Source organism: Amia ocellicauda, chromosome 20, assembly GCF_036373705.1.
Source record: "Amia ocellicauda isolate fAmiCal2 chromosome 20, fAmiCal2.hap1, whole genome shotgun sequence".
Classification (NCBI taxonomy): Eukaryota; Metazoa; Chordata; class Actinopteri; order Amiiformes; family Amiidae; genus Amia; species Amia ocellicauda.
The window spans coordinates 16,310,852-16,325,272 of NC_089869.1; the positions used below are offsets into that span (position 1 = coordinate 16,310,852).

Consider the following 14,421-nt stretch of genomic DNA (forward strand, 5'->3'; position numbering starts at 1 on the left):
TCGCAGTTTGTTGCGTATGGGGCTGCGCAGCCGCAGACCAGTCAGGGTGCCCATGCTGACCCCTGTCCACTGCCGAAAGCGCCTACAATGGGCACGTGAGCATCAGAACTGGACCACGGAGCAATGGAAGAAGGTGGCCTGGTCTGATGAATCACGAGTTCAAGGTGTTGACTTGGCCTCCAAATTCCCCAGATCTCAATCCACTCAAGCATCTGTGGGATGTGCTGGACAAACAAGTCCGATCCATGGAGGCCCCACCTTGCAACTTACAGGACTTAAAGGATCTGCTGCGAACGTCTTGGTGCCAGATACCACAGCACACCTTCAGAGGTCTAGTGGAGTCCATGCCTCGACGGGTCAGGGCTGTTTTGGCGGCAAAAGTGGGACCTACACAATTAGGCAGGTGGTCATAATGTTATGGCTGATCGGTGTATATATAATTTTTTAGAACACATTCATACACTGTACTTCATATTTTAAAACTGCGGATTCAAAAACAAGATATTTAAGAAATTGAAAACAGAATTAATAATGTTTTGGTTGAAGTTCCTATGGCTATGAGAAAATTAGGAAGGACAGGTATTTGTCCTTGCATCTGTTTCGGTACTTAAATCAGAGGGAAATGATGTCTGCATGAAACTCACTTGGCACCATTGCCCCATTGTACACGACTGGCACAAAACCCACACTGTGCCTGTTCAATGGTTTAGGGGAGTACCGCACCAGCTCGTGAGTGTCTGGAGATTGCTGGTCATCACTGGAAAAACTTTGCACCTTGAGAGAAACAAAAAACACGTTAACACTATAATGCTAGACTATAATGATAAATATACAACACTTAACAATCCATCAACATAAATGTTACAATATACTAAATGAAAACAGTATCATGCTGGTGTACCCAGAGAAAATAATATTTGGATAACTATGTAATAGAATTCAGTGATATACATCCAGGGTTTCAAACATTTTTCACATCATTTAGCATAAGACATACAATTCCTTTCATGTACATTAGAGCGCAACCAAGTTCGACGATGAAGCACTTGCAGGAAACAAGTTGGCCTTAAATTTACCTGAAGTGTAGGAATAGACATTGGCATTGGGGTCATCCTATGCCTCAGAGCCGGGGCTGATTTTGGTCTGGGTCTCTTCACCTCCGGTTCCTCGACTCTCTGGCGGCCAACGTCGTTGTCGCAGGATTTGCGTGACGATGGGACCTTGCACTCCGCGGCGGCCTCCATGAAGTAGTGATTGCCATTCCGGTCGCGGCCATCCAGCACGGTATCCGATTTCGTTCCTAAAGTGACCGGAGACTGCACGGGGCTCGTGGGAGGGGACCCGGTAGTGATGGTAGAGTCCGAAGCTGAACTAGTCTGTTGTTTGTGTTTGAACTTGAAGGAGTCACTCCTGGTTGGGGGAGTAGGAGGAGTCTGTGTGGTCTCTACCTTAGAGGCCTGTGGAGAATGTGCTGGTAACTGGGTGGGAGATAAGTAGTCCATTTTGGATGGGGTTTCAGGCCTCTTGAAAGTGTCAGCGTCAAAAATAGACTTCCTCTGTTTTGGCATCTTAAAAATAGACAGTTGTGTACTTTCCGACGTCGCAACATCAACCATCATTTTTGGCCAGGTTCCCCCACTGTGTTTCGAACCATGCCCCTTTTCTAACGTGGTCTCCACCATGATGCAATCCGCCACCGTAGGGTCAAAGGTGAAGCGTCTTTTATCCGAGTCGACCATCGCATAGCAACGATCGGGGAACACTTCTGCATTGAAAGGGCCAGGGCTGTGGTCTGCGCTGGCGTGGCAGGGGTGGTCCACAGGCCGGTGAGAGTTTGTGTGCAGAGAGCCAGTGGAGAAGGGTTTATGGTTACAAAAAGAGGTGTCTTCAGAATCACTTCGGTCCTTTTTTCCATCCACGCCATCTGGGTTAAAAATGTCTGTTTGGGTTGAGCTGTTGTGTTTCAAGTTTCTGTTATTCCGTACGTGTACCTCAGAAGAGTGAACCCGACAGCTGGAGCTTTTCTCAGAGTCTCTTAGGTTTTCAAATATGTTTTGTCCAGAAGAACTCTGTGGAAAGAACTACACAGATATATACACACAAATTAAAGGATTGGTTACAAGATACTTTTCTTTCAAAACAATCAAGTATAGTCTATGCATTTCTTTTGTGGTTTCGTACAGATAGATTAGTTTCCCGATTCATTAACATATCCATAATGCTTGTGATGTTTAATAGCCCCAAACATCTAATCACAAAGCACGTTCCAATGAATATTTGGAAAGAGACTTAAGTAATTCTGAGGCAGCGGCGATGAGATCTTTAAACACTGTCTGTAACTATAAAAGCAGTTTAGGCAATTCTGCTGAAGCAACCAAAACATTTTTTGCCTCTGCTCACCCAAGATAATACCATGGGTATTAAAATAAACCCATTTTTATTTGTCCTATTCACACAATGTCACTCATTTTCAAATATTACTAAAACATAATTAATTCACCTTCATCAGAGAGAGACTTAGAGAATCCCTGCCGTTCCGAAGCAAAGCTTCACATTCAGTCAGTGATTTGTTATCTAGTGCAATTCCATTAATCTGGGAAAATAAATTAGGTCAGCACGTCAACCATGATCAGTTCATACGCATTAACCACACATATACACTTAAAACTCATTTTGAAATTAAAGACTTGATGTAAAATTGCAGTAATATATATGTAAAGTACATAAGGAAAAACTTAAATATGTTTCATGGAAAAAATCTGATGTTGATACAATAAATGATAAAACTACTGTGTTCGATTTGTAGGTAAATTGTATCCTAGACCCACTATTGCCTGCAACAGAAATATATTTATAATGAGTCTGGATTTAAGTCAATAGAAGCCAAGCATTTGTCAAACACGAGCTCATTCTGAAACCAAATGTAACACTGGTAATACAGAAGCCTGGCTAATTTTATTATTTATTTATTAGCAGGCACCCTTGTCCATGTGCTACGCATTAAAACATTGACTGAAATTTTGCAGTAACTGTTTTTGGTTGTAAGGAATTTTGTCAACTGCACAAAATGAAAATAAAATAAAACTTCTCCAAGAGGGACTTCTGCTTGGAAAAGATCATTCATCCAAAGGACCGTATTATGCCCTACTTACCAAATCATTAAACAAGGAAAATTATTAATTACAAACGTATTTTTGTATTAAGCTGAGATGTCACCACCCAAGGCCCATTAAGAGACAAAAGTGAACTGACCAAATAATCCCCAATTCTGTAGCAGAAACCCCAAACACCCAAACATGGGTGTCCTATCATATTAAGTTTCAGTATATTATGAAGTCGGTCAATTCCAATTTATTTAATGGCTGAATAGGTCAGACCAGTCACACCACTACTTCCAAACTTACAGCAATGAGCCTGTCTCCAACCGTAAGAGACCCCTCCCGAGCAGCCGGACTGCCAGGCACGATGGCTGTCACAAAGACCCCACTTTCCAAGCTGATTCCACTGTCTGAAATTAAACAGCGATGGCAAAATAGGACATGTGTTTCAAGTTAACATATGAATATGCATTTTTGGATTATGTTATGAGGCCCGAATCATGACACTGCAATACAAATTTCACATAAATATACCAAGATTATTAAAATGTATCGCATGGTGTCCAAGAATCAAAGCCCAATTATAGATACATGTATATAAACACAAATAAGGATACATAAGACTCGTAATAAGATTAAGAGTAAAACTGACCTTTGTGTCCAACAAGATTAATATGAATAGGTGTAACAATTCGTCCACCCAAAGACTTTCGTCTGCGAACAACCATATTAATCACTCCTCCTCCATTGAGCACAGCTTTGATGACCTGCTTCCTGTCCTTGTTAGTGAGGTCCACATCATTAATTTTCAACAACCAATCATTCACTCTAGGAATGGAAAAAAACACCAGTTGGTAAGAGAAGGATGGGCGGGGGTGGGGGATGACTTCGAAAAAAGACAATCATATCCAAGTTACCTCAATCTTCCATCTGCAATACTTCCTTTATCCACCTTAGTTACAAATATTCCACAATCTCCTGGCAAATACGGGTCATTTACCCCTTCGGCCACATCAAACCCAAGTGCTTTCAAATCCATGTCTTCCTGTTAAACGGAAACGCACAACTGTGTTAAACACACAGATATTACACATTCTAAATTGATAAAACAAACATGTTTATTAAAATAAAAAAATACCCTGTCTTTCTCAAACTCAACCACTTCAGTCTCCCACTCTAAAGAATCGGTGTCGATCGCTGAATCATGGGAGTTGTGAGCCATCAACTGTCGAAACCGAGCCTCTTTTTCCAGCTGGTTCTCCATCTTTTCTCTGATAAACAAGGGCAACAAGCAAAACATGAGGACATCTCTCTCACTACTGGTATTCAGTATAACACTTAAGAAGATCCAGAGAGCAAGTGTGCCTGTTGAATTGCTTATAGCAGTCTGAATTTAGAAAATGTATTAACCGTTAAAGTGATGTCTTATGAATTCACCATTATTAGATGCTTCAATTCTATGATGTGTCAGCCAACATTTTCCAATACCAGTTTCAAGGTCAACGATTTATGCATGTGCAGAATAAATATCCAGGAGAAAAAAAAAAAATGTAATAGCCTGAGCAGTAAAGCAGTAAACTCAATACTTTTGTCCTAAGTGACTCTGGTGTAAAGGAATCATAAACTCGTTAATTAACTCATTCTCTGTTCAATATACATGTGACTTGCCGTGAAAGGTAAATTAGAGGAAATGGGCAGAAACATGACATTTCAAAACTAAATAGCTTGTTACACAGCCTTACACCAGTAGGTGGAGTTCTAGGTTATTCAAACTGCCTTTGAAACAATGCCAAGGTCAAAACCCTGCTTCAGACAGAGAGAACAGAGTGATCTAAATAAGAAAACAACATCTTTAAAAGCAGCAGTCAGAAAATCAATTTAACCTCCAAATACTGACAATATGAATTATCACATACAAATAAAGCCTATAATAATTTTCAGGTACAGTAATCTCTTGAGATTCACAAATTCGAGTTATGCCATTTAGAGATGAACATTGAATCAAGAGAATCCATTTTGAAAATATGCAATATTGGCATGTATACACGACCATGCAGTGTTAGTGTTTAACATAAATGCAAATGCACAGCGCAGGGTGCTAGTAAGAGATTTTGTAATACATCTAAAATAAACCGGAAATGTGCTAACCGGGACAAACTTCTTATTTAGTTTAATTTTAAGTGCATTAATACATTGGAACTATTAATGCAAAGAATTATGTTGATTAAGTTTCAATATAACATTTAGACTCCTAAAACATATTACTAATATCAAACTTTAAGGCAGGAAAGAGTCACAAATGGAAGACCCAAATGCAAAATGTAAGAACAAGAACTTAAATAGATCAAATGCATTTAAAATAAACTATTCAGCTTATTGTCATGTGAGAAATGTATAACTCCCAAAAAAATAAGATTTGAGAGCATACCAGAACAATCAAGAAAGTTCTGAAATGTCACCATCTGTTTGGCCCGTCTACCTAAGCTGCGCAGACCGCAAATTGCAGTCATGGGCAGCTTGGGTTTCCAGGGAGGAAGCTGCCGCACTTGCAATGCCAGTTTTGAATGATTAAGATTGTCCCTGATCTGAATTTATATCCATTTTAATTGAATAAAATAAAAATAAAAAAATGAATATGATGCAACTATAAAGTATTGACTGGAAAGTTATTCATTTTGGTACCTTGTGTAATATAGGTGTATAAAATATGGTGTATAAATAATGCAGATCGGCACGTTTCCATTGTTTGCCAAGTGATGATGTTCCCATGGTCGCCCCAAATTTACGCCTACGCAAAGGGATTACTGCATATGGGTAAAATACTGGTAGTGTGAACTTACTTCAACTCTTTGAGCTCCCTTAAAGCATCGTTCTTCTGCTTCCTCATATCGTCAAGATTGCGCAGAGCCTCTGCCAGGTCACTCACTGCTCGGTCTCTTTCCCTTCTCAGATTATCGCACAACGTCCTGGGGAAAAAAATACCCAAATCCATGAGTACAAAAAGCATAGTGTGAAATCACTGAACCACTAAAATTAAAACCAAAGAAAAACAAAAATGTATTTGTTTAGCTTTATTTACTTGTTCGCCTTATCTGCATTTGATTTTAATCCTACAAATTAAGATTACATTAAAACGGTATTTGATTTATAGAAGGATACAAGATTTGAAATACATGAACCCACGACCCTCGTTCAGGAGTCCAGAGCCCTGACTGCTACTTCTCAGTCGTCATTATTACCGTATGCTCTCTCTCTCCGCTACAATCTTGTCTCTCTCCTGGAAGGCCCAGTCTCTCCGGCACTTGGCCACTTCTGCCTCCTGCATGGCTTCCTTCAGCTCTTGGGACATGGCCTCATATTGCTTCCTGAGCATCTCGATTTCTTTGTTAGCTCTTTCCATGTCTAAAGTGGCAGAGTCTTGTTTCTAAAAATAAATAAATAAAGGAAGTCAGATAAGTAGAAGTCTAAAAAGGTAAAAAATTGCATAGATTGAAATATAATCTCCAAAAATAACAACTAAAACTAAAAAGTATTTCTCAAAAGGCATCTCTGTTAAAGTTGTCACACAAGACCTCTCAGTGAAACATTTGTACTCAAAGAGACCTCTTGTGGAATTACAGTGCAAGTGCTGCTTATAAAAGAAGCACCTTAGATATTCAATAAAACAATTTAAAAGCCTCTTAAAAGTTGTGTTCTCCTGTATGTGATAAAGCATGCTCGTATCTGAATGGCTGTAAGATGCGGTTTGGTGGCAGCATCTTTAAATACAATGATTAGGCGATATGTGAAATGTGAACAGCTTATCAAAAGCAGGCCCTGACAAGTAGGGGCTTCTGCAGCGAGGGAAGGATTTAGCTGCAGCTGAACTCACTGCTGTTGTACTTTACACTGTCAGCAGGTGCCAGATGGGGCGGGAGATTACATAGTGAAGATGGCTGCAGATATTACATTTTTAAAAATAGTAAAACATCACACAACCCAAGGGAGTGCCCATCACATTACGGATGCTCAGAAAGCATGTCCAGGGAAACTGGGAGAATGCATTAGAAAAAGGCCTGAAATACAGATTCCTGTCAAGATCTTAATTAACGGTCTGAATATTCTAAAATAAAATCCCTTCACATCACTTTGTCATGTCCATGTGGTCTTTCAAGTAAGTAATGCTGTGCTAGAATAGTAAACGAGTTCTACCGTTGTACGTCTTATTGAGAAAGACAAGCGAGCAGCTTCCGAAACTAAAGGAGTACCGTCACTCAGAGATCTCAGTAAATTGGATGAGACAATCAGTTGTTAGTAAGACCCAAAGTCCTCTATCCTTTCGACAGGAGATGACAGGGCACATTTTACATCAATCTAGCTCACTACTCATCAAATACACGGAGACAAAAAAAAAAAAAAAACTCAATTCCAAAAATAAAATGTATTTATATTTATCTGGACGGAGAAAATATTTGTAAACAAAATACTTCCCCCTCCAGCAAGTGAATAACTGGCGTAATAAACAAATAAAAAAAATCACCTAATAACGATTTAATTCATACGAAACAGGTCTTTCAAGAGGATTTTAAAGCATTGCCAACCTGTCTAGCCTGGTAATATTCTCGTAGTAGCTGGTCTCTCTGGATAATGGCTTCTGTCCTCTCTTTTCTGGCCACGTCTCTTTCTTCCTTCACAGTTTCAATGTCCTTACAGGCTTGATTGAGCTCTTTTTGGGCCTCTGCCTTGTCCTTAACTTCATGGCAGTATTTCTCCAGCAACTCATTTCGCTCACAGATTGCACGATCTCGATCTACTAATGCCGAATTTAGTTCCTTAAACACAAATAGATACCACTTTTAGCCATAACTGAAGGCCACAAAAAGGTTATGAAAAGGATTCATAACATGGTAATTGTGCATTAAATCATAGACAGTGACTGAAAACAAGCTACATAATGCACAAAAATGTTGATGAAATTATGTTCTCTAGTAATTTAGAAAACAAAACAAATCGCAAAAACAAACAGTTTTAACTCCCATAAAACCTGTTGCGTTACAAATCCTTTTCACCAATAATAAACAAGTGCCATTTCCATGTCTGTAATTATATTTAGACACTTATTCATGGTGTTAAGGTGTTATGATACCTGTCGTAGAGCTTCCATTTCTTCACTGGCTACCTTTCTCTCGGACGACGTGTTTTTAAGTTTTGCTTCGGCCATCTCCAGCTCCGTTTGCAGCTTGTCAACCTCTTTGATGACCTGGTCTCTCTCGCTCATGATGAGGCGATACTCATTAAACACAGAGTCCCGCTCCTCTTTGTACTTCTCCGAGTCCTTCATGGCTTTCAACTGAAGCGTCTTGTAGCGCGTTACCTCGGACTGCAGTCGCTCCATTTCCCTTTGCAATTCTTTATTCTGTGCTGCTGCCTTGTTTAATTCCTGTTGAACGGAGTCAAACCTAGTAAAAATATAAAAGACATCCTATAAATCCATGAAGAAAGTTAAGAAAACGGCCTTCATAAATTCCCATAGATATACCACCACTGACGCAATGTCAGATGCAAATATCATCTGATCAGCGTGATCGCTTGTGAGGAAAATGTCTGCTTTGGGAACCACCGTACGAGCTACAATTTGCGAGTAATTTAGATCTCCCATGCAGTTTAACAATGACTCAAACGCACAGTGGCAGACAAACAAACCGTTTTAAATGGTTGTACCTTCGCAATGAAGACGAACATTGTTGTTGGTAGTGTATCGCGGTGTCTCTCTGCTTCATGAGCATGTCTATCTGTTTCTGTAGTCGGCGGTTTTCCTCCTCGGCCTGCTCCAGTCGACTCAGGTCTGTGTTGTGGTTGGCGATCTTCTCATTGTACCGTTTTCGTAGTGCATCGTAATCTTTCTTCACTCCCTCCAGCTTGTCCATGGCAGTGTCGTACAGCTTGTTGAGGATCTCCGATGACCCGTTCTCTCTCATCACCTGAGAAAATCAAGTTGGTATACATCAGGTAACTGCATGGAAAACATCAACAGGCACAACTTTGTCGTTTCCGGCCACCTAAGAACCTTGTTGTTGCACATCTTTCATATTAATCTCTTAATAACTAACTGGGCTACATTTCTGTCAAGTCTATCAACAAGACTTGCACATCTTGGGCAGTAGATGGCAACACTGTACTTCATTACACACACTACCTACCCCAAAGCAGGAATATTATGTACTCCCTTCATAACAGAGGTTATGTTTTGCAGAAATTTTACAGCAAAAATATCATTCCACACCATTTCAATGATATTACATTTCTTTGTATCTTTCAAATTAGATGGTCTATTGCTGCCGTACCTTAAAAGCAAATATCAATTTGAAAATCAAACTCAGTATCCCGTATCCAGTATTCCGCTAAATACATTTTCTCTCACATATGGTTTGTCAAACATCGTGACATTTCCAGAATACATAATGCTCAACTGACTAGTCTCCACGGCACAGAAATTTAAAGAAGATACTGGTTCATAACAAGTTTTCCTTTCTTTTTAAGTGATATATTTTCATCTGCCTATACGTCACTACAATACTATCACTACTAGTTTACATTTTAGCCTCCCAAAGTATGGACTATGCTATGGTGATTTCTAGATGTTTAGTCATTTCCAGAAATCCTATTAAATAGGAGTTAGCACATTTTTAGAAAGACATAACTTGACAGGATTATTTTAAATTGACTGAACTGATTTTTATGAAGATTAGGGAAGAAATGTGTATGGAAAACAGCATCTTCTACCAAATTACATCACAGAGCTTGTTCTTCATACTCTCAAAGACCAAACCTTTACATCTGACAAATGGGCGTTTTGCTGAGATTCAAACTTTAGCGAATTTAAGTAACCTTCCTTTGATTTACAACTATTAAGAGATTCTCAAACATCTTTTTGTATGCTTCCAGCCACTCCCCCCCAGCCCACAAAGTCCATGAACTTTTCCACTAAAAAAGCCCCCCTGGAAATGTGACAACATAACAGCTACATACAATTCAAAACATCTCTTTCTTTTACCCCTGCAAAGCTTTCTTGTTCTGTTGCAAACTTTAAAAGCATTAATCAAACAACCAGCTTTGTCCTCTCTGAATAGAGGCTGTGAACCTTAAAAAAAGGGTGAAAGAAGGGTGACTGAATCATTCTCTTAACCTTTTAGTGTCATTAACGCTAAAGTGAATTAGTCATTTATTAGCTCTCCAAAATAAACAGGAATCACAGGAGTCTTTATGAAACACATGGAAAAGGTAAACAGCAAAAACAGCAACACTTAAATGTCAGAAAGCAAACACCGCACTTTTCTTTTGAACCAGTGTTTCATAATTAACTTAATGTCATTTAATTAGAGAAAATTGTGTACCCCATCTGAACTATCAGGGCCATATTTGATAATTGCATTTAGCACTTCAGCAAAACAGTACTCACATTTTAAGCCATATTTTTCACAAACTCCTTCCAAATGATCATTTTTATTTTAATATCAAGCAGATAAACTCCAGTTAATGCTGAACTGGCTTATGGGAAGTGCCTTAACTTAACAGGTTATTTGTGCTTCACATAGTGCAACTGCAGTTGTAGAAGTTGCAGTAATCCTGTTTAACGCAGTGGCTGTTTATGCACAAAACGTGTGCCTGTTTTCTTCTGTGCTGTGTACTGGGGTATCGCATGAATAAATAATCATGGTGTGCACCTGGCATAATGCGATTGTCATTAAATTACCTACGTCGCAGAGGCTACACAACTCACAATCATGCAACGTACGATACAGACACTTATGGAAAACAGAACAATTATAAATCACAGGGTGCAAACATTTAGTGAGCTGTTACATAATCTGCATGACATCTATACATCAAAAAGTAATTCATGAAGCAGCTAGAATTGACAAATAAGCAGGAGCAACTTAACTGCTCGTAGGCAACTAGGCAAATTTGGACTTAGTCCTTTGTTGGACTTGCCAACTACTGTAGCCTCCTCTTAGACGTCTCATCGCAAACTCAATGTTGTAAGTGCAATATTTCTCCTTTGAGTCTTACTTTCCATCTGCTCCACAAGTGAGGTAGCATCCTGCAACACAAGTAACTGTAAACAGACACCGAGACCCCAAGTGGAAGTACCTGTTGCTGCTGAACCCTCATTTCCGCCACTTCCTTCTGATCCTCGTCGTGCAGCCTCTTCAGCTCCTCACATGTCTGCTTCAAGTGGTTGTGTTCACGCACCAACTGGGAGCTCTCCCTCTTCATGGTGTCCATCTCCTCCTTCAGCTGGGACTGGTCACTTAAAAGGCGGCTGTGCAACGTGCTGAAAATGGGGTGGGGGAGGAGGGGAGAGGGGTGGCAAATCATTTGAACAGGCTCGGCTTCAGAAACAAATAACCTGGATCAAGTAAAATAAAAACTTGACTGAAATCTGACAACAGTTGAACTTCTGGCCCAAAACATTATGAAGAAAGTTGCTACTTTACCAGGTCTAAACACCCGGCCTACTTAGGAGATTCTTTTTAGTATAACCTTGACAATGGCGGTTTGAGATGAGAAGAAGGTTTTCTAGTAAATTCTGTAACTGAAATAAATGGTGGTGGTTAAGTAGTCGCTGTAGCAGATTTCTCTTTTCTCGTTTGTGCTGAAATGCAAGTCTATCAACACCCCCCTGATATGAAAGCTAAAATATTTTCATAATCTCTCATCTTTTTCTCCAGCCTCCTTTTGTGTGCATAACAACCAGCTGTTGGTTTTCCCAATTGAGAGCACAGTATGCCATCATTAAATTAAACAAACTGATTATTCTTTGTCCTAACATAGCCTCAACAAAGCGGGGGGAGGGGGGAGAACAAAAACATTTACTCCAACGAAATAGGTTGCAGTAAATTTATTTATGGCAAATACTGATTGCATCATAAAACATGTCTGTTGTTTTGACTCCACAGAGGAGAATAAAAAAAACAGCTAGGCATTGCGGTGAACTTGGACACTGGCCTAAATTACAACATGAATCATGCGTGTGTGTTTGTGTGTAACTATTTTAATAGTACAGGGTGTCCAATATGGAATCAAAATGGCAATGCAATGCCTTTCTTCACAGAACGTGCTCAGTATCTAACATTGCTCCTGATACACAAATCCAGACGAGATACTGAGTCAGCAAGCACACGGTGAATGTCAGGAGTAATGGCGTTACATATGAATTAATTATTTCCCCTTATGATTCCAGAATTATGGAAAACCCTGTAGAATATTCTATATCGATTTCTGATTATTCAAAACAAAAAAATACACTGCATTATTGAAACTTTTAATTTTATATGCTCATTGTTGCACCACTTTATTAATGGCATAATTAAAACCTTTATACGATGTAACAAAATACACTGAAGGTCAGTTACAGCAGAGCCTGGACCAAAACATTAGCACAGGAAAAGGCAGAAGCACGCGCACAGGGAACTACATTGACGCCCAGAAAGACTACAACTCCCAAAATGCAGCGCCATCAGAACAGGAAGACCTGCTCTAAATCGGCAATAACAGCTGCAGAAGAACACAATCACTGAAATCTGGAAATCATTCAAATGTCCCGGTTTTGCTAAGCACATATGACAACACCTGGGCCGATTTAAACGATTAGCTGACAAACATGAAAGAACAATAGCAATAGCTAGAATTTAAACATTTGTGCAGCACTAAAATGCACAATATCCACAATAACTATCGGAACAAGTTAAAGAATTTCCACCAGTTACACAAGTATAAAAAAGAAAACGTGCTCTTAATGGTAATATCCATTTCCATAAGCATTCATTAATTTGGTTTTAAAAAAAAAGTATGATAAACAACCCCCACAGAAATCCCAATAGTTGAAACATTCTTCTATAAGAATAATTTCATTGTAATTAGACTCACTACATTCAGAAAACCATGGCTCATTTCTTTCCTTTGTTGCCAAACAGCACCATGAATCAGAGCAGCTACCACACAAGGTCTTTGAGTAAAGATGTGACCTAATACTGCCCCTATAACTCAGTGTCAAAACTCTTGCCTTGTCTAAACAGTGCAATATAAATCAAGCCCTATAGGGCAAAGTTCGTGATTCTGCGGTCTTAAGTCTAGTAAAACCAATTAGGAAGTTCAATCATTTTAAACCCTTTAACAGGTATGCAGCACTGTATTTCAGACAGCCTGAAGGTAAAGGGCTCCTTGGTTAGTTCACTATTCAAAATTTAAAAAAGACTGCCAACTTCATTTTGCACAGTACAGAAGAGCTTTTTTGAGTTTCAGTTACGAGAGACATTAATTGAGTTGCCGAGTTATGGAAAACCAAATGTTTGTGTGCTCTATTTCTAACCATGAGGTGATGGAACAATAAAACAGAACATAGGGCATAATTACAGGTATTCAATTGCAGATTACACAAAAGAGAATCTGATACAGCACAGCCTTTGTTTGAAAGAAAGAAAAAAAAAAAAAAAACACCTTCTATTGTACTTTTAATGCACTAATTACTTATTTTTTTTAAAGTAAACTTCAACTATATGAAAGAATACTCTACTGCATTTAAATTGTTATAAAAACGAACACGTCACCATTTAAAATGTGTTGTAAACCTGCTGTCTGCTTCTTAATTCAATATGTTCCTTACAAGCTTTTTTGAAAGCTACTTAGAATTCAATAGTAACCAGAACAGTTTCTGCTGACAAAACTGCAACAAAACACAGCAGGTGAACGCAAATGCCTTTATTTTAAAATATAATGACAAAACAGTCTACCTAAAGTATATGTACAGAGCAGCATGAAGCTTCAAGAAAGAGCTAAGAAAATGTGAAGATCCTCACTGACTTCCTCTTGCCAGCACTGGTCAAGTTTTGTGCTTGTATTTTAATTTAATTGTACTCATTTGAATTTTAAATTATTTTAATAGACCCAGGTCATGTTGATCACCCTGGCCACTTACAATTAACAAACTGTTCAATATCAAGTCTTGTTTGAAGAATTTAAAACACATTATAGCTTTTTTTTTTAAACAATTTTCTGCCCACTAAATTCTTATTATTAACTAAATTATTCCTAAATATTAACTTGATACCAAAAGTGGGGGACCCAGTCAATGACCTTTATCCATTGAAGAGGATGATACTGAAGGTACATGATCCCTTTGGTCTTTACCATTTGCTAATAGAACATTTTAATGTTTTACAGTATTGCTAAAACGCATTTTGGGATTTATGTGGCTTAAATCGCTTAGCTTTACTGTCCATCCAGACTATTTTTGATTAGGCTGGGGCGATTCTGGCAGCAAACCAGGTAATTTTGTTTCATG

At 38.8% G+C, this 14,421-nt stretch overlaps 1 protein-coding gene across 8 annotated transcripts in view; it reads right to left on the bottom strand.

Annotated features, from left to right (window-relative positions):
* The window catches only part of dlg5a (discs, large homolog 5a (Drosophila)), a 51,796-nt gene that overhangs the window by 14,341 nt on the left and 23,034 nt on the right, over nt 1–14,421 (bottom strand). For 4 of the 8 annotated variants that reach the window (XM_066693936.1, XM_066693934.1, XM_066693933.1 and 1 more), the window contains exons 5-17: nt 11,229–11,412; nt 8,799–9,058; nt 8,224–8,536; nt 7,679–7,909; nt 6,338–6,522; nt 5,939–6,064; nt 4,237–4,369; nt 4,016–4,143; nt 3,751–3,926; nt 3,405–3,508; nt 2,501–2,593; nt 1,077–2,081; nt 645–774 (exon numbers count right to left, since the gene is read on the bottom strand). In XM_066693936.1, the coding sequence (XP_066550033.1) occupies nt 645–774; nt 1,077–2,081; nt 2,501–2,593; nt 3,405–3,508; nt 3,751–3,926; nt 4,016–4,143; nt 4,237–4,369; nt 5,939–6,064; nt 6,338–6,522; nt 7,679–7,909; nt 8,224–8,536; nt 8,799–9,058; nt 11,229–11,412 (3,068 nt within the window). The remainder of the gene's footprint in view (nt 1–644; nt 775–1,076; nt 2,082–2,500; nt 2,594–3,404; nt 3,509–3,750; nt 3,927–4,015; nt 4,144–4,236; nt 4,370–5,938; nt 6,065–6,337; nt 6,523–7,678; nt 7,910–8,223; nt 8,537–8,798; nt 9,059–11,228; nt 11,413–14,421) is intronic. The other 4 variants (XM_066693938.1, XM_066693940.1, XM_066693935.1 and 1 more) reach the window with 3 other exon arrangements.